Source organism: Oncorhynchus keta, chromosome 24 (assembly GCF_023373465.1).
Source record: "Oncorhynchus keta strain PuntledgeMale-10-30-2019 chromosome 24, Oket_V2, whole genome shotgun sequence".
NCBI lineage: Eukaryota > Metazoa > Chordata > Actinopteri > Salmoniformes > Salmonidae > Oncorhynchus > Oncorhynchus keta.
The window spans coordinates 14,031,752-14,052,508 of NC_068444.1; the positions used below are offsets into that span (position 1 = coordinate 14,031,752).

Sequence of the window (20,757 nt, forward strand, 5' to 3'; positions counted from 1 at the left end):
CTCTCTCTCTCTCTCTCTCTCTCTCTCTCTCTCTCGTGATCCCTTCCTTGCTCTTTCTCCCTGCTGCCATCGTCTACTATCTGTTGCTCTCCCTCTCCAGCTATCTAACTTTCTTCCTGTCCATCTCTCTCTATCTCTTTGGATCTCAATGGGATGGTGCAGGCTATAGCTGTCGCTCTCTCCCTCTCTGATTCTCTTCATCCCTTCATCCTAAGGCTCTGGCTCCTCCGGCCGGTGCCCCGTCATTTTCCCGTGGGCGGCAGCGAGATATGAAGCGTCGTCATGGGTTTCATGGAATTCTACTTGGAGATTGACCCCGTGACCCTGAACCTCATCATCCTGGTGGCCAGCTACGCCATCCTCCTCCTTGTCTTCCTCATCTCCTGCATCCTGTACGACTGCCAGGGGAAGGATCCCACCAAGGAGTACGCCCCCGCGCCCCCCGCAACCCCCAGCCAGTCGCCCATACGCCTTGTGGTCATGCAAAACTCTCCTGCCTCGTCTCGCTATGAGCAGCAGAACCAGAACAACATGGCTGCTCCAGAACCCAGCAGAAAGCCAGAACCCAGCAGGAACCCAGAACCCAACAGGAAGCCAGAACCCAGCAGGAACTTGGAACCTAGCAGGAACCCAGAACCCAGCAGGAAGCCAGAACCCAGCAGGAACCCAGAACCGAGCAGGAAGCCAGAACCCAGCAGGAACCCAGAACCGAGCAGGAAGCCAGAAATCAGTAGGAACCACTACGAGCACAGCAGGAACCACTACGAGCACAGCAGGAACCACTACGAACCACCGGCGCTGACGCCCACCCCCGACCTGGGGAGGGAGAAGAGGAGCACCCTGGTCTGATAAGGAGAGAGGGAGGAGGTGGGGGAGTCCATGACTTAAGAGAAGAGAGATGCTAAGTTCTGGATTTGACACCGTGGAGGAGAGAGGGAGATGGTGGGGGTGTCCATGAATGAAGAGAAGAGAGATGCTAAGTTCTGGATTTGACACTGTGAAGGAGAGATGGAGGAGAGGGGAGATTTGGTTGTATAGAAAAGGCCTGGCCTGGACTGGACTGGATGTAAATTGCTGCTGTTTTGTTTAGTATTTTCTTTTTGCTCTGTAGATGTTTTTTATTTTGATCGTTTTGTATGATGTTGGTATCTATATCGCTGAGAAGGTAAGTCGGCAGGGGTTATTGGTGTGTGTGTGTGTGTGTGTGTGTGTGTGTGTGTGTGTGTGTGTGTGTGTGTGTGTGTGTGTGTGTGTGTGTGTGTGCGTGCGTGCGTGCGTGCGTGCGTGCGTGCGCGCGTGCGTGCGTGTGCGTGTGTGTGTGTGTGTGTGTGTGTGTGTGTGTGTGTGTGCGTGTGTCTGTACATTTCAAGGACATCTATCCACTACATGTCAAACTATACATTTCACAATGTATGAATTGGTGAATGCATGTAATCACAACACAGAAATCAGTGTCTAAATACAGATGTTTTCACTGGGTTCTCATGTCCAATCAATCCAGGCTGTTACCACAGTGTGTGAGTCATCAATGTGATTGGTTAATTGCACACATTAGTTTATTGGAAGGTGACAGGCATGGATTCATTAACCCAATTCCTTTCGTAGGATGTTTTAAATATGTAACTAGAATATCAGCACTAAACAGTAAGGTGCTTTTAACATTGAGCCTTGCATGTAGGCGAAGATGTCCTCTTGATGTGAATGACTTCAGCAGAGGTTCATATGAACTTATATGAACCTGTGTTTTCTGCAGGTGGGACCTGGCAGGCAGGGAGGCTGCTGTAAGGGAATCCCCCACCCACATGCTCGCAGAAAGATGAACAGGAACACACTCGCACGTACTTGCACACACACTTACACTCGCACACTTGCACACATACACACACGCACACACACACGCCACACGCACTCACACACACACGTAAACACACACGCACACACACACACACGCACACACACTCACAAAAACACTTGACCACACACACACACTCACACAAACACTCGCACACACACACACACACACACACACACACACACACACACACACACACACACACACACACACACACACACACACACACACACACACACACACACACACACACACTCAAACTCGCAAACACACACACACTCACACACACCCACACAAACACACCGATTGGCATGCAAAAGGTAATAAATAAATGAATGATGGAATAGACACATGATGAATGCTTTAAAGTGATCTAAAGAGAGTAGGCAGACAGTCAGACACTCCCCTATGATAAGAACATTCACTGACCACCAGACCCTAATAACATCTCCAACCCCCACTACTATACCAAGCCTCAGTCTTGTTCTGTTTAAACCTCTGCCTTTTAAATCCCTCTTTATCCCGCAGGCACCAACTCCATCAGTAAAAATGAATGTGGCCCAAGAGCACAAAGCCTCCCAGTCAATGAATGAATGCATGCTGGCTTCACTCTGTCGATGATTGACAGAAATGATTGTGAAAGCACTGTGAAAACATTGGCTGCCATTGTGATAGCGTTAAAGCCAGACACAGGCTCTTATCTAGAGTGTTTTAGAATACGTCTGTTTATATGAGGAGGCTAAAAACCAGACAGTTTGTGTCCCAAATGGCACCCTATTCTCTACATAGTGCCCTAATTTTGACCAGCGCTGTGTCAGTGCCATTTGGGACACCGACACAGTTAATGTCACTGGTGAAAAAGTGAATGACGAGCTCTCCACAAATGCAACCTTGCACATTTGAAAGCATCTGTTTTAGTGATCAAAAGAGAGAGCCTACATCACAGATGAGTAGTTATAAACCCTCTGTTCTGTCATGTTGAATTGAACGTTTCCTCTGTCTTTATCTCCCCCCAAGGCATCAGCAGTGTAGTCTGGTGCCAGCTGGGACGGATGTGCACATCTTTAGTATATAGATAGGTTTCATTTACACGAATATATGTGCCACAATGGAGCCTCGGTTCCATCATAACTGTCTGGTGTTGAAGGTAATGTCTCCTCCCGCTGTCTTTCCCCAGGGCAGCAGATCAGTATGGAGTCACCACCATTCAGAAACCAGAGTACCTCTGACATTATGGAATCACCCTCCTCTCTCTCCTGCTCACCCCATCGCTACATCGTTGGGCGTGACGATGCCAAAGGACCAATAGACGACACCCAGCCACACCTCACTAAGAATGATCCACATTGGGATCAGGTTCTAGATGTATAATGCTGGAACTATGAACTAATGGAGAACTGCAATACCCAATAGCTTCCATGTAGTCCACACTACTTCATAGAAACTGGAGGAGACATCCGAGCCACAATGGTACAACAACTATCATTAAGACCAGTTACTTCAATGAAGAGACTGACGGTTGATTGGAGCAGGATGTCCTATGACTGTTCTCCACTCAGCCACATCAAGCCTCAGTCACATCAAGTCATCTGCTCTGCCACAACTTTGAATCAACCAACAGTCAGAGAGTCGTGATACCGAGGGACTTGACATGCTAAAGCCTCTTATGTAAAAAAACAAAAACAAGGGACTTGTCAGCTCAGTGCCCATCGAGACCAACCAATGACTTGACCAATCACAGAGCCCCATTTGCAATATGAATAGCAGCAAATGATGCATCCCCCATGTTTCATGTTAGAGGGATTAGTGTCTAACTCAAGTATTATGGGAGAGCGAGGGTTACATATTCTCTCTGATGTTTGCTCTGCTTTGCTTTGGTCCTCTCTGCAGGGTAACATACGTTTCTTCTTGTTAACAGACCAAAAACATTTTGGTCATATTCTGGATTTGACGTAGGTGGTAGTGGGGACTATTAAGGAGTGGACAGTTAAGGGACTTAGTCGAGGGAGGAAGATATTTGTGGCACGCAAGAGGGAGGATTTAAAATCAAACTTGACTTGAGCCAACGTTCAAGTGAACTTGTAAGCCTGGGGCATATTCATGAGTTATGAAATGGAAACAAACAGGTTGAAACAGGGTGGAATTTTCCCAATAAGAAACAGTTGTTGTCTTTTTCTGCTGCAAAACATTTCGCAACGGTGTACACTAATGAATAACACCCAGGTTTTGGGGAGAAGTCAGACATGTTGCTCTCAAAACACAGTATATCCTTCATTAAATGTCATATTTATGGTACATTATTAAGATACTGCAAGAATATATAGCACATTAAATCAAAGTATCACAAAAGTATCACCTTTGCCCAAGCCCCTGTAAATAACATTGTATAAAAAAAAGATTAATAAAAAAAAACTAAAAACTAAACTAGTTGATGTGTTTGTACGTATGCTGAGAGAGAGAGAGGACACACACACGCACGCACGCACGCACGCACACACACACGCACGCACGCACGCACGCACGCACGCACACACACACACACACACACACACACACACACACACACACACACACACACACACACACACACACACACACACACACACACACACACACACACACACACACACACACACACACACACATTGTGCTAGCCTGTCTAATCATTAAATGTCACGACCAAATGATGTACGGCTGAATTACAGATGTGTTGGCTCCAGCACATAACGCGGTAGTATAGTAGTAAACTATGATATGGGACCAGGCTATTGAAGATCTGCCATGGATGGAGATCGCCCTCCAGTGGTTACCTTTGGAAAAACTACTCTCTCATCTGACTCTTTAAAAACATATATTTCTGATTGAATTTTCTCATTCGTGAGATACAGATAGTTATTGCATCATGTCTTGTCGTGTTTATTTTTTCCTCATCTGATACCACACAGGGAAACCGAATCCAACCAAGAGCTTGTGGATTGACAACATTGTTTCATTCCAAATCAACCCGTAGGCTTTTGCCCCATATACTACCCACCATTGCGACCTGTACATTCTCACTGGCTCCAGGTCACCTACAGGTCTCTGCTAGGTAAAGCCCCGCCTTATCTCAGCTCGCTGGTCACCATAGCAGCACCCACCAGGAGGTAGCACGCGCTCCAGGAGGTATATCTCACTTGTCACCCCCAAAGCCAATTCCTCCTTTGGACACCATTCCTTCCAGTTCTCTGCTGCCAATGACTGGAACGAACTGCAAAAATCACTGAAGCTGGAGACTCATATCTCCCTCACTAGCTTTAAGCACCAGCTGTCAGAGCAGCTCACAGATCACTGCACCTGTACATAGCCCATCTGTAAACAGCCCATCCAACTACCTCATCCCCATACTGTATTTATTTACCTTGCTCCTTTGCACCCCAGTATCTCTACTTGCACATTCATCTTCTGCACATCTATCACTCCAGTGTTTAATTGCTATATTGTAATTATTTTGCCACCATGGCCTATTTATCGCCTTACCTCCCTAATCTTATTACATTTGCACACACCGTATATAGACTTTTTATACTGTATTATTGACTGTATGTTTGTTGTATGTGTCGAACTGCTTTGCTTTATTCTTGGCCAGGTCGCAGTTGTAAATGAGAACTTGTTCTCTACTAGTTAAATAAAGGTGAAATAAAATAAAAAATAAATCAAATAAACCCCCACTTGTTTTATCATCAGAAAGAACACATAACTAGCAGGTGATTTCAACAGTTTTATTTTGATCATGAAAAACAAACAAAAGACAAGGGAGGAATACTTGGAAAAACACAGATTTGAACATATCAGCATATAAGTATTCTGTCTAGTGAACCCTACACCAAGAGGAAAGTAGGAATCATCACACTAAAGGGAGAAATTAAGAAGAGACATAACATAAGCGCTTGTTGTTGGGATTTGACTTTCTTCTTCTATGACAAAACTACATACAATACAAATAAGAATTCAAAAAAGGGGATGCCAATATCAATCTTCCTCTTAGACTACAGAGCTTCTGCTTCTGAAAACCAAAGAAACAACGCAACAAAACATACACAACTTTTCAAAACGAAAACAGCAAAGCGTTTTGAGTTTGTCTGTGGTGGGCATGAGGGGTTAAAGAGTGAGACTGACTACACTTTCATATGGTCTGTAAAACAGCCTGTCACTTTCATATGGTCTGTAAAACAGCCTGTCACTTTCATATGGTCTGTAAAACAGCCTGTCACTTTCATATGGTCTGTAAAACAGCCTGTTACTTTCATATGGACTGTAAAACAGCCTGTCACTTTCATATGGTCTGTAAAACAGCCTGTCACTTTCATATGGTCTGTAAAACAGCCTGTCACTTTCATATGGTCTGTAAAACAGCCTGTCACTTTCATATGGTCTGTAAAACAGCCTGTTACTTTCATATGGTCTGTAAAACAGCCTGTTACTTTCATATGGTCTGTAAAACAGCCTGTCACTTTCATATGGTCTGTAAAACAGCCTGTTACTTTCATATGGTCTGTAAAACAGCCTGTTACTTTCATATGGTCTGTAAAACAGCCTGTCACTTTCATATGGTCTGTAGGTTGTCTTGAGTAATGCCCATGCAAAGTATCTGACAAACAGCATCGGTGGAGGTGAATAAGTTCTGAATATACATAGTTCATTTTTTAAATACACAGGAGATATATGTACGGAAAAAAATACTGTACAAAAACAAGAATATCTTTGTAAAAACAACAAAACCTTTCATATATTAACATGTACTTTCTATACTGTAATCTTTTGGTCTGTAGTAAAGAGATATATAAAGTGATGTGGGTATATTCCAAAGTACTGTATAGGCAACACCATTCATTTGCCCAACGTACACTGTGTTGAGTTGTTATATACAGTAGTACATCTGTTACATTCATCTCTCATTGGGTCATGGGGAGAGCATCTGTACGGTGTTAATATTAGGACAGCCTCATTCTCAGCAGGAATTCTTTCAATCTCGGCAGGACTGAGAGGCAGTCCTAATACGGACAACCTCTGTAGACAAGAACATGACACCGAGAAGTCATGCCTGACAAAAGAAAAAGAACACAATAAAAACTATTGCCTACTGCACAGATGCTGATAATGTTCACATTTGAATGCTTGAACAACAAATAGAATCATGCCTGATTTTATGTAAAGACATAAATATCATAATATCACCTAATAAAAGCAATTACAAATTGGTTACGTGCTAAAATAAAGAGGGCAGGTCCATGCGTGTCTGTGACAGTAGGCTTGGTAGAGAGGAGACCAAGAGCTTATACTGCCTTATTGCTTTAGCTTCCCGAACTTGTTCTGTTCAACAGAGTAATCTGGTGACAAGGAACTAGAAACAAACCTTTGTTATACATAACACTGCTATAAGAAGAACATGAGAACGATGACACTGACATCATAATAGCTTGGCGGCCGGGTCTGTCTCTGCTTTATCCTCCATGTTGTCGCCTCACTAAGGCAACAACGTAGCGTTGCTTAATGCAGAAACAGTCGGATACCCAGGCTAGCGGTATGTAGGCCTGGGAGAGGTTTTAAAGTATGAGCAGTGCAGTGATTGTTTACACGTTACAAACAGCTTATATCTGTTGGAGAAGAAGACGGGGAGGGAGGTGGATAAAGTGGGACAGGTAACGTCAGGGGGAGACGTCTCAAATGACATTTACACTATGGAAACCAGAGAAAAACCGAAGCAACCATTAACACAAGATGATTCACAGACGTTATGAATCAAGAACGTTATGAATCACAGACGTTATGAATCAAGGGAGTGGGAGGAGGGTAGGTAACAAAAGATTCAACATACACATTCATAAGAAAATAACACACCACAGAAAAAGCCATGAAAAATGCAGAAAATAACACAAACGCCACGTGTGGACAGATACACTACATCAGAAAGAAAATAACCAAATGAAAAACACACACAGATCGGAAATAAAATAAACCCATTCCGTTTCTTACTCATAGACGGTACAGAAAGCTACTTGCTTTCCCTCACAAGGGCCAATCACAGAGAGACATGGATGAGGATGAAATATATGGTATAGAAAATGAGTAGAAATGTGCTACTGAGCCTAAATAATTTTGTCCTTCAATCTCTTGATACGAGTTGTGAGATGGTAGGAGGCAGTTCCTAGGTTGTGTGTGGGGCCAGTTTTCGAGCAGGGAGGACATTGATCGGGTGGTAGCCTCAGGCAGGTGTAAGCTCAGCCTCTCAACCTCATGCTTCTGGGGGTGTTCAGGGATGAATGAGGGCCTGGGCAACAGGGCCGGGTGTGTGTGTGTGTGTGTGTGTGTGTGTGTGTGTGTGTGTGTGTGTGTGTGTGTGTGTGTGTGTGTGTGTGTGTGTGTGTGTGTGTGTGTGTGTGTGTGTGTGTGTGTGTGTGTGTGTGTGTGTGTGTGTGTGTGTGTGTGTGTGTGTGTGCGTGTTTGTGTATTCTCCATGTTTGTGAGTGTATTCTGTCTCAGTCCCATTACAGAGGCCCCTGTGTGGCCTGGTACTCGGCCACAATGTTCTTTGTGCGCCCAAGCTCTCTTCTCAGATCGGCCACCTCCATTTTCAGGGCGGAGTTCTCCTTCTCCAGGAAACCCGCTCGGATGGCGATCTGGTTTTCTTTGAGTCGACGGGCGTCACGTGACCTCTTGGCAGCCACGTTGTTCTTCTTACGCCTCACCCAATACCTGTCATCCTGCTCGAGAGGTGCAAGGGAAGAGAGCGGGTATTAAAAGAAATGTACTTAATTATAGACTGGGTGGTTCGAGCCATGAATGCTGATTGGCTGACAGCCATGGTATATCAGATCGTATATCAACGGTATGACAAAAAAAAATGTTTTACTGCTCTAATTACGTTGGTAACCAGTTTATCCGCGTTGCGCCGCTACGACGATCAGCCCTTAGCCGTGGTATATTGGCCATATACCACACCCCTGGGCCTTATTGCTTAATTATACACTACCGATGAGCAATATAATTATTTAAAATAATAATCACATATTTGATATAATCGTGTTAACTGGACTGGTAGCTTTAGACAACTTTTCATTTACTTATTTCTGTGTTGAAAACACACCCATATGTTAACTGTCAGGGACAGATCTCTCCCAATCAGAAAATGACCCCTCCTCTCAGTCTGGCAGCTCGAGGAGTTTTCCCATAACCTTTGTATGGCTACACCATCAGCTTTCAGTCATTTCATTACTGGACTAAAGCCATGCATGGATATACCTTTATGTGAATACATTTTTAAAAAAAAGGCAAATCCATTTAGTCTGACAGAGGAGAGAGAGAGAGACAGAGAAATAATGAAAGAGAGAGAGAGAAAGAAAGAAAGAACAGGAGAAAGAGAGGGAGCGCAAAAGAAAGGAAGAGCGGTAGAGATAGAGAGAGAGAGAGAGAGAGAGAGAGAGAGAGAGAGAGAGAGAGAGAGAGAGAGAGAGAGGAGAGAGAGAGATTAATCACACAGGGTGTTCTTGGGATGAACACAAGACCAGCTAAGCCTCTTATCAGGACCACACACCCCTTAGGTCAGATCTGACCAATGGGAAGGGTGCAAACACTATAGGGTCAGGGTCAGATGAGAGCTGATGGAAGCAGCAAGTGAGAAGAGAGACAGAGAGAGAGAGAGAGAGAGAGTCTACTACACACTTTGACTACAGACAGAGAGACAGAGAGAGAGTCTAGAGAGAGAGAGAGAGAGAGAGAGAACTAGAGATAGAGAGAGAGATAGAGAGAGAGTCTACTACACACTATTGACTACCCACTATAGTCTACTACACTAACTACACACTATAGAGAGAGTCTACTACACACTATAGTCTAGAGAGAGACTGAGAGCAGCGTGGTAATCAAACAAACCAGAGTTGATGGCTCTGTGTCTACTACCCACTATAGTCTACTACACACTATAGTCTACTACAACAAATTATAGTCTACTACACACTATAGTCTACTACACACTATGGTCTACTACACACTATAGTCTACTACACACTATCGTCTACTACACACTATGGTATACTACACACTATGGTCTACTACACACTATAGTCTACAACACACTATGGTCTACTACACACTATAGTCTACTGCACACTATAGTCTACTACACACTATAGTCAACTACACAAACTACACACTATAGTCTACTACACACTTTGGTCTACTACACACTATAGTCTACTACACACTATGGTATACTACACACTATGGTCTACTACACACTATAGTCTACAACACACTATGGTCTACTACACACTATAGTCTACTGCACACTATAGTCTACTACACACTATAGTCAACTACACAAACTACACACTATAGTCTACTACACACTTTGGTCTACTACACACTATAGTCTACTACACACTTTGGTCTACTACACACTATAGTCAACTACACACTTTGGTCTACTACACTAACTACACACTATAGTCTACTACACACTATAGTCTACTACGCTAACTACACACTATAGTCTACTACACTAACTACACTATAGTCAACTACACACTATAGTCTACTATACACTATACTCTACTACACACTCTGGTCTACTACACTAACTATACACTATAGTCTACACACTATTGTCTACACACTATACTCTACCACACACTATGGTCTACTACACACTATAGTACACTACTCACTATAGTCTACTACACTAACTACACACTATAGTCTACTACACACTATAGTCTACTACACACTATGGTCTACTACGCTAACTACACACTATAGTCTACTACACACTATAGTCTACTACACACTATAGTCTACTACACACTATAGCCGACATCACACTATATTATACTACACTAACTACACACTATAGTCTACTACACTAACTACACACTGTAGTCTACTACACACTGTAGTCTACTACACACTATAGTCTACTACACTAACTACACACTATAGTCTAATACACATTGTAGTCTACTACACACTATAGTCGACATCACACTATATTATACTACACTAACTACACACTATAGTCTACTACACTAACTACACACTGTAGTCTACTACACACTGTAGTCTACTACACACTATAGTCGACATCACACTATATTATACTACACTAACTACACACTATAGTCTACTACACACTATAGTCTACTACATACTATAGTACACTACCCACTATGGTCCACTACACTAACTACACACTGTAGTCTACTACACACTGTAGTCTACTACACACTGTAGTCTACTACACACTATAGTCGACATCACACTATACTATACTACGCTAACTACACACGTACATCTACTACACTAACTACCCACTATAGTCAACTTCACACTATAGTCTACTACACACTATAGTCTACTACACTAACTACACACTATAGTATACTACACACTATAGTCTACTACACACTATAGTCTACTACACTAACTACATGCCATTCACTCACTGTGATTTACATTTACATTTAAGTCATTTAGCAGACGCTCTTATCCAGAGCGACTTATCATTTATTCATCTATTCATCAATAACAGAAGATGGCCGGATCTAACTGTTTCATAATCAGGGATAACACAGATAGTCTGATAGATTAGAGACACAGAGAGACACACACACACACCTTCAAGTCATCTGGCAATAACACCTTGCGGGCCTTCTTGAACATGGGCTGTGGTTTGAGCTCCTCGGGGGCAAACTTGCGTTTGCGGGGGTCGAACATCTCCTGTCCCGGTACGCTGGACAAAACCAAGTCAGCAGGGTCAGGCACATAGCTCACCGGCACCTGGATGGACTCTGGGTCGATGGGGCTGGGAGTGTTTCTGGACGGCAGGGCTGGTGAGGGAGAGTAGGAGGACAGAAGGATGTTAGATACATGGAAGTAGGTTATAGAAATGTATTTGATAGAATTAGAGAAATTACCACTACATATTTTTTCGTTGGTGGTTTAGTGCACTATTCTGAAGACATTCAAGATAAAAGTTAAACTTGAGCTAAATCAACGTGACAAGGTGAAAGTAGTGCGTTTTTATTCCTTGCACCATGCATAGTCACATTGTTATCGTAATGTTTCCAGTAGTAGTGACAAACTGCAGCCACTGGGGGGCACAAGACACAAAGATAACACACAACCTAAACCAAAGTTTGCCCGTCTGTGAAACATCTAGTACCTCGTGAGTACCTACATACTCACCCCTCGTCTTCGCCCTCCATTTCCCATCCAGAACTAACTACTGGACAGAAAAACACTGGTTCGAAAATGGTTATGTGGACAGGATTTATGTAAGTCTGTATTCATCTATCTCTGACCACTGTCCTTACACAAGCATTATGCATGTAAGTATTGATTTGCATTGAGTGGGCCTGAGGCTGGAGGCCAGCTGGTGTGAGATGGGCGAAAGCGATAGTGCCAGAGGCCCCTGCTCCTTTTCAGTGTTCAAATTACATCTCAACCTCAATCTGAACCTGATGTGACGACTAGGCCCTTCCCTAACATGAGCCGAGGTAGAATAGTTGTATAGAGAACCTTATAGCCTTCACACTCTAACTAGTGACCTGTACAGGCAGTTTACTTGTTCATCAAGCTGCCTTACACTACAGAAACAGGAGACAGGTCCCTGTCCCTATGGGCTGTTCTGGCTCGGACCGGGCTTATTTGTCAAAGGCTTAAATACTTACCTAACTAACCTCGTCCCCAGGCTCAATTGCTACCAGAGAGAGAGCGAGAGAGACAGCTGGTGGACGAGATGAATTACACTGATGCTGCCTGAGACATATACAGTGCATTCACAAAACTTGTTAGGTTACAGCCTTATTCTAAAATGGATTGAATAGTTTTCCCCCTCATCAATCTACACGATACCCCATAATGTCAAACCAAAAACAGGTTTTAAGACATTGATATTGCACATTAATAATAATAAATCAAATGGAAATATCACATTTACATAAGTATTCAGACCCTTTACTCAGTACTTCGTTGAGGCACCTTTGGCAGCGATTACAGCCTTGAGTCCAATCAATTGAATTTACCTCAGGTGGACTCCAACCAGTTGTAGAAACATCTCAATAAAGGATGATCAATGAAAACAGGATGTACCTGAGCTCAATTTTGAGTCTCATAGCAAAGGTTCAAATAAATATGTAAATAAATATTTTTTTTAATTATTATTGTAAAAACCTGTTTTTACTTTGTCATTGTGAGGTATTGTGTGTAGATTGATAAGAAGAAAAAAACATATAAGGCTGTATGTTACAGAATAAGAATAAGGCTGTAAGGTAACAAAACGTGGAAAAGTGAAGGGGTCTGAAAACACTCCGAATGCAATGTAGATAGATCTATACGTAGTTCAGCTCAGATGTACTGGGAAATATATGACTTCCAATAAATATTTGACTTCCAGCCCCAGTGTGAAGATTTCATAAATCATGAGAAGGCAATGTATGCTTTATTAGAACTGTGTGTGTAAAGCACCTGATAATCAACAGCTGCCTCTAAGAAGCTGCTAATCAACAGCTACCCCTCAGAACCTGATAATCAACAGCTGCCTCTCAGAACCTGATAATCAACAGCTGCCTCTCAGAACCTGCTAATCAACAGCTGGCCCTCAGAACCTGCTAGTCAACAGCTGCCTCTCAGAACCTGCTAGTCAACAGCTGCCTCTCAGAACCTGATAATCAAAAGCTGCCCCTCAGAACCTATTAATCAACAGCTGGCCCTCAGAACCTGCTAATCAACAGCTGCCTCTCAGAACCTGCTAGTCAACAGCTGCCTCTCAGAATCTGCTAATTAACAGCTGCCTCTCAGAACCTGCTAGTCAACAGCTGCCTCTCAGAACCTGCTAATCAACACCTGCCCCTCAGAACCTGCTAATCAACAGCTGCCTCTCAGAACCTGCTAATCAACAGCTGCCCCTCAGAACCTGCTAATCAACAGCTGCCTCTCAGAACCTGATAATCAACAGCTGCCTCTCAGAACCTGCTAATCAACAGCTGCCCCTCAGAACCTGCTAATCAACAGCTGCCTCTCAGAACCTGCTAATCAACAGCTGCCCCTCAGAACCTGCTAATCAACAGCTGCCTCTCAGAACCTGCTAATCAACAGCTGGCCCTCAGAACCTGCTAATCAACAGCTGCCCCTCAGAACCTGCTAATCAACAGCTGCCTCTCAGAACCTGCTAATCAACAGCTGCCTCTCAGAACCTGCTAATCAACAGCTGGCCCTCGGAACCTGCTAATCAACAGCTGCCCCTCAGAACCTGCTAATCAACAGCTGCCCCTCAGAACCTGCCCCTCAGAACATGCTAATCAACAGCTGCCTCTCAGAACCTGCTAATCAACAGCTGAAGGGATATAAAGTGAGGGATTTGACCTCCAGGGGGAAGATTTAACTTAAATCAAGACAAGGAAATCTATGCTTTTCAGAAGTGTCTAAGACCTGCCTATCAAAACAGAAGTGCTTAAAATGAGTGACTAAAGAACAGAACAGTACGCTAATTATTTGAGCTAGTGGGGTCGCGACCAGGGTCTGCCATTAAAGCCTGGAGAAATTAGGGCTAAATGCCTTGCTTAAGGGCACATCGGGCAGATGTTTCAGCTTGTCGGCTCGATGATTCGAACCCATAACCTTTCGATTAGGGGCATAGACAGAGGAAATGTAACAGAATAACTTTACGTCCGTCCCCTCGCCCATACCCGGGCGCGAACCAGGGACCTTCTGCATACATCAACAACAGTCACCCACGAAGCATCGTTACCCATCGCTCCACAAAAGGCCCTTGCAGAGCAAATCAAATCCAATTTTATTTGTCACATACACATGGTTAGCAGATGTTAATGCGAGTGTAGCGAAATGCTTGTGCTTCTAGTTCCGACAATGCAGTGATAACCAACAAGTAATCTAACTAACAATTCCAAAACTACTGACTTATACACAGTGTAAGGGGATAAGGAATATGTACATAAGGATATATGAATGAGTGATGGTACAGAGCAGCATACAGTAGATGGTATCGAGTACAGTATATACATATGAGATGAGTGTGTAGACAAAGTAAACAAAGTGGCATAGTTAAAGTGGCTAGTGATACATGTATTACATAAGGATGCAGTCGATGATGTAGAGTACAGTATATACATATGCATATGAGATGAATAATGTAGGGTAAGTAACATTATATAAGGTAGCATTGTTTAAAGTGGCTAGTGATATATTTACATCATTTCCCATTATTAAAATGGCTGGAGTTGGGTCAGTGTCAATGACAGTGTGTTGGCAGCAGCCACTCAATGTTAGTGGTGGCTGTTTAACAGTCTGATGGCCTTGAGATAGAAGCTGTTTTTCAGTCTCTCGGTCCCAGCTTTGATGCACCTGTACTGACCTCGCCTTCTGGATGATAGCGGGGTGAACAGGCAGTGGTTCGGGTGGTTGATGTCCTTGATGATCTTTATGGCCTTCCTGTAACAACGGGTGGTGTAGGTGTCCTGGAGGGCAGGTAGTTTGCCCCCGGTGATGCGTTGTGCAGTCCTCACTACCCTCTGGAGAGCCTTACGGTTGAGGGCGGAGCAGTTGCCGTACCAGGCAGTGATACAGCCCGCCAGGATGCTCTCGATTGTGCATCTGTAGAAGTTTGTGAGTGCTTTTGGTGACAAGCCAAATTTCTTCAGCCTCCTGAGGTTGAATAGGCGCTGCTGCGCCTTCTTCACGACGCTGTCAGTGTGAGTGGACCAATTCAGTTTGTCTGTGATGTGTATGCCGAGGAACTTAAAACTAGCTACCCTCTCCACTACTGTTCCATCGATGTGGATAGGGGGTGTTCCCTCTGCTGTTTCCTGAAGTCCACAATCATCTCCTTAGTTTTGTTGACGTTGAGTGTGAGGTTATTTTCCTGACACCACACTCCGAGGGCCCTCACCTCCTCCCTGTAGGCCGTCTCGTCGTTGTTGGTAATCAAGTCTACCACTGTTGTGTCGTCCGCAAACTTGATGATTGAGTTGGAGGCGTGCGTGGCCACGCAGTCGTGGGTGAACAGGGAGTACAGGAGAGGGCTCAGAACGCACCCTTGTGGGGCCCCCGTGTTGAGGAACAGCGGGGAGGAGATGTTGTTGCCTACCCTCACCACCTGGGGGCGGCCCGTCAGGAAGTCCAGTACCCAGTTGCACAGGGCGGGGTTGAGACCCAGGGTCTCGAGCTTGATGACGAGCTTGGAGGGTACTATGGTGTTGAATGCCGAGCTGTAGTCGATGAACAGCATTCTCACATAGGTATTCCTCTTGTCCAGGTGGGTTAGGGCAGTGTGCAGTGTGGTTGAGATTGCATCGTCTGTGGACCTATTTGGGCGGTAAGCAAATTGGAGTGGGTCTAGGGTGTCAGGTAGGGTGGAGGTGATATGGTCCTTGACTAGTCTCTCAAAGCACTTCATGATGACGGAAGTGAGTGCTACGGGCAGTAGTCGTTTAGCTCAGTTACCTTAGCTTTCTTGGGAACAGGAACAATGGTGGCCCTCTTGAAGCATGTGGGAACAGCAGACTGGTATAGGGATTGATTGAATATGTCCGTAAACACACCGGCCAGCTGGTCTGCTCATGCTCTGAGGGCGCGGCTGGGGATGCCGTCTGGGCCTGCAGCCTTGCGAGGGTTAACACGTTTAAATGTCTTACTCACCTCGGCTGCAGTGAAGGAGAAACTGCATGTTTTCGTTGCAGGCCGTGTCAGTGGCACTGTATTGTCCTCAAAGCGGGCAAAAAAGTTATTTAGTCTGCCTGGGAGCAAGACATCCTGGTCCATGACTGGGCTGGGTTTCTTCTTGTAGTCCGTGATTGACTGTAGACCCTGCCACATGCCTCTTGTATCTGAGCCATTGAATTGAGATTCCACTTTGTCTCTGTACTGACGCTTAGCTTGTTTAATAGCAAGGTGTGTCTGTTTTGAACCCACTCAACATGGAGGGAATAGCTGCATTGTTTATATTCGGACATGTTACCAGACACCTTGCCCTGATTAAAAGCAGTGGTTTGCGCTTTCAGTTTCACGCGAATGCTGCCATCAATCCACGGTTTCTGGTTTGGGAATGTTTTTATCGTTGCTATGGGAACGACATCTTCGACGCACGTTCTAATGAACTCGCACACCGAATCAGCGTATTCGTCAATATTTCCATCTGACGCAATACGAAACATGTCCCAGTCCACGTGATGGAAGCAGTCTTGGAGTGTAGAGTCAGCTTGGTCTGACCAGCGTTGGACAGACCTCAGCGTGGGAGCCTCTTGTTTTAATTTCTGCCTGTAGGCAGGGATCAGCAAAATGGAGTCGTGGTCAGCTTTCCCGAAAGGGGGGCGGGGCAGGGCCTTATATGCGTCGCGGAAGTTAGAGTAACAATGATCCAAGGTTTTACCACCCCTGGTTGCGCAATCGATATGCTGATAAAATTTAGGGAGTCTTGTTTTCAGATTAGCTTTGTTAAAATCCCCAGCTACAATGAATGCAGCCTCCGGATAAATGGTTTACAGTTTGCAAAGAGTTAAATAAAGTTTGTTCAGAGCCATCAATGTGTCTGCTTGGGGGGGGATATATACGGCTGTGATTATAATCGAAGAGAATTCTCTTGGAAGATAATGCGGTCTACATTTGATTGTGAGGAATTCTAAATCAGGTGAACAGAAGGATTTGAGTTCCTGTATGTTTCCTTCATCACACCATGTCCCGTTAGTCATGAGGCATACGCCCCCGCCACTCTTCTTACCAGAGAGATGTATGTTTCTGTCGGCGCGATGCGTGGAGAAACCCGTTGGCTGCACCGCCCTGGATAGCGTCTTCCCAGTGAGCCATGTTTCCGTGAAGCAGAGAACTTTGCAGTCTCTGATGTCCCTCTGGAATGCCACCCTTGCTCGGATTTCGTCAACCTTGTTGTCGAGAGACTGGACATTGGCAAGAAGAATGCTGGGAAGTGGTGCGCGATGTTCCCTTTTTCGGAGTCTGACCAGAACACCGCCGCGTTTCCCTCTTTTTCGGAGTCGTTTACTTGGGTCGCTGCATGCGATCCATTCCGTTGTCCTGTTTGTAAGGCAGAACACAGGATCCGCGTCGCGGAAAACATATTCTTGGTCGTACTGATGGTGAGTTGACGCTGATCTTATATTCAGTAGTTCTTCTCGACTGTATGTAATGAAACCTAAGATGACCTGGGGTACTAATGTAAGAAATAACACGTAAAAAAACAAAAAACTGCATAGTTTCCTAGGAACGCGAAGCGAGGCGGCCATCTCAGTCGGCGCCGGAAGTAGTCGCAAGGGTAACTACTACTTCAAGGTCTCAGAGCAAGTGATGTAACCGATTGAAACGCTATTTAGCGCGCACCGCTAACTAAGCTAGCCGTTTCACATCCGTTACAGAAACACACACACACTCACGGGTCACGTCATCACAACATCTGAATTTCACACCTTTTCCATTCTGGGTTTGAGGCCTCTTCTACGAAACCTAAGTAGTATTCCTACTTTATTCTTCCTGAGCTGTGGTTGATATTGTATTATATGAGCTAGAATTGTCTTTCAGATGTTCTCTGTACAGACAAACAGAGGATGTGGGTGTTATCCTTTTTTCCTTGTGTGTGTTGATGTATATGTGTGTGTGTGTGTGTTTTACACACCTGCTCTGGCGAGGCTAGGGAGACAGTTCTGTGCGCCCATGCTTGTGTGTACCGACGTCGATGCGCTGGCATGGTTGCTAAGGTCGATCACCGAGGGCAAGGCTTGTGACATGATTGGCGTCTGGTGCTGGGACTGTGATTGGTACTGGTTGGGGTGGGTGGAGGTGGTGAGTTCAGAGGGGAGGCCGTTTTCCGACAGGAACTCGTCCAGATCCATGTACTCCAGCTGGAAGTTGTCTCCATCGTATGGGAGAGTCTTGTTCCACAGTGTGGGCCCCAGGAAGGCTGACTGGGGGGCACTCCTCTCCTCATCCAACTTCTTCTCCTTCTCTTGCTCCTTCTCAAATCCTAAAGAGAACATGGGTGGGGGGTCCACAGTAAGTACCAAGACACCAAAAAAACAACGCTTGTCTATACATACAATGGTAGCACTTTACTTTGAGGTACAGAAATGAGATTACAGAAACAGTAAAATAAAGTGCTGCACAGTCGTGAGGCTTCTATGCTTGTATTGAAAGTGCTATGCTAGTATTGAAAGTGCTATGCTAGTATTGAAAGTGCTATGCTAGTATTGAAAGTGCTATGCTAGTATTGAAAGTGCTATGCTAGTATTGAAAGTGCTATGCTAGTATTGAAAGTGCTATGCTAGTATTGAAAGTGCTATGCTAGTATTGAAAGTGCTATGCTAGTATTGAAAGTGCTATGCTGGTATTGAAAGTGCTATGCTAGTATTGAAAGTGCTATGCTAGTTTTTAAAGTGCTATGCTAGTATTGAAAGTGCTATGCTAGTATTGAAAGTGCAGCATCTATTTATTGCATCTGTTATTTGGGAGACTAAAGTATCCTCCATGGTTTGCAGCAGCTCATCTTCAGGGTTAACTGGTTTGGATAACTGGTTATGAGGAGCAAAAAAAGCTGAAATTCGGAAGTGAAACCAGCTTTGATAAAGTTACTTCAATAACAATATCTATTGCTACATCACTACCTCTCAAATGATCATACTCTCAATCAATCAATCCATTGCATCAACATACATCACTGATTACTGGGGCTCGCTATGTAATTCAATACATTCATGTAGGAATAATAAGGAGTAGTGTGGTAGTTAATTGCTAGCTAATGAATTTGTCAAGTGTTGTCAGGTGACTAATATCAGAAAACATAGCTACTGTAGGCCTACTAGTGGAGCCGGTTTGGGCACATACAGACAGGCACCCACATATATAGTAACCTTATATGAACTATATCCATATGCCTGTATTTCGATAGGTAAGGACGCTGAAGCAAATCATGATCAATTTGATCGAAGATTTCAAAAAAATGTATGTTGGCTATAGGCCTTTAGAGAATAGTTCAACATGCATTATTTACGCTATCTATCTGGAGCAAAGCGAGTCCATAGATACTAGTAGATTTTCCAATAAACTATTCAATATATAAATAAATAATGTAAATAAACAAATTGTCTCTATAAAAATAAAGACAATTTAAGTTTGAGATAAGTAATTATATATTCTAGAATAGAAAGGAATAGAATAGAACAGAGTAAAACAAATATAGGCTGTTTTTACCTTCATGTTGTTGTTCATGTTGTTGGAGGACGAGGGGTAGTTTCATGGGGTTCTCCAGTAGAGACTTCAATACCCAGTGATTCGACATAGGTAGAAACCTTGGATTCCCCGGGAGATGTCTGGACACTATTTTATCCATCTCGCCTCCCTTCAGCTGTCAAAAAAAATCACTTAACCTGGTCCTGGTGGGCTAATACAAAATCCAAAACGTTCAACTGTATCGAAAAAAAATCAATCGAAATCACAGGTCGATTTCGACCTCAACAACTGCCGATATAAAGCCTAGTGGGAAAAGCTGGTTCCAGTGGACACCTGCTATTCCAATAGCTCTGTAGTCTACAGTGGAAGGCAGAGATAGCCTAGTCCCGTTCACCCATTCATACCATGTGAAAACCGAGATATGTGACGTCAAACCCTGAGATACCGCCCATTTTATCTCTCTCTCTATCGCTCTCTCTCTCGTGTGTGTGTGTGTGTGTGTGTGTGTGTGTGTGTGTGTGTGTGTGTGTGTGTGTGTGTGTGTGTGTGTGTGTGTGTGTGTGTGTGTGTGTGTGTGTGTGTGTGTGTGTGTGTGTGTGTGTGTGTGTGTGTGTGAGAGACACTGACAAGTCAAGACACCTTAGTCCCCTAGCTATTGGGAAATTTATTGACGGAAGGAGGAA

The 20,757-nt window shown here is 44.1% G+C and overlaps 2 protein-coding genes across 2 annotated transcripts; one reads left to right on the forward strand and one right to left on the reverse strand.

The window, feature by feature from the left end:
- Positions 1 to 227: 227 nt before the first annotated feature.
- LOC127911495 (serine-rich 25 kDa antigen protein-like) lies at positions 228 to 1,899 on the forward strand. The gene is made up of 2 exons (XM_052478446.1): positions 228 to 1,165; positions 1,754 to 1,899. Exon 1 carries the CDS (start codon positions 283 to 285, stop codon positions 847 to 849), a length of 567 nt encoding a protein of 188 aa, XP_052334406.1. The 5' UTR covers positions 228 to 282; the 3' UTR covers positions 850 to 1,165; positions 1,754 to 1,899.
- Positions 1,900 to 5,596: 3,697 nt separating this feature from the next.
- Positions 5,597 to 20,477, reverse strand: LOC118374164 (hepatic leukemia factor-like). Its single transcript, XM_035760537.2, has 4 exons — positions 20,096 to 20,477; positions 18,525 to 18,872; positions 11,501 to 11,712; positions 5,597 to 8,592 (listed from the first exon to the last, which is right to left on the reverse strand). Exons 1-4 carry the CDS (start codon positions 20,232 to 20,234, stop codon positions 8,377 to 8,379), a joined length of 915 nt encoding a protein of 304 aa, XP_035616430.2. The 5' UTR covers positions 20,235 to 20,477; the 3' UTR covers positions 5,597 to 8,376.
- Positions 20,478 to 20,757: the final 280 nt, after the last annotated feature.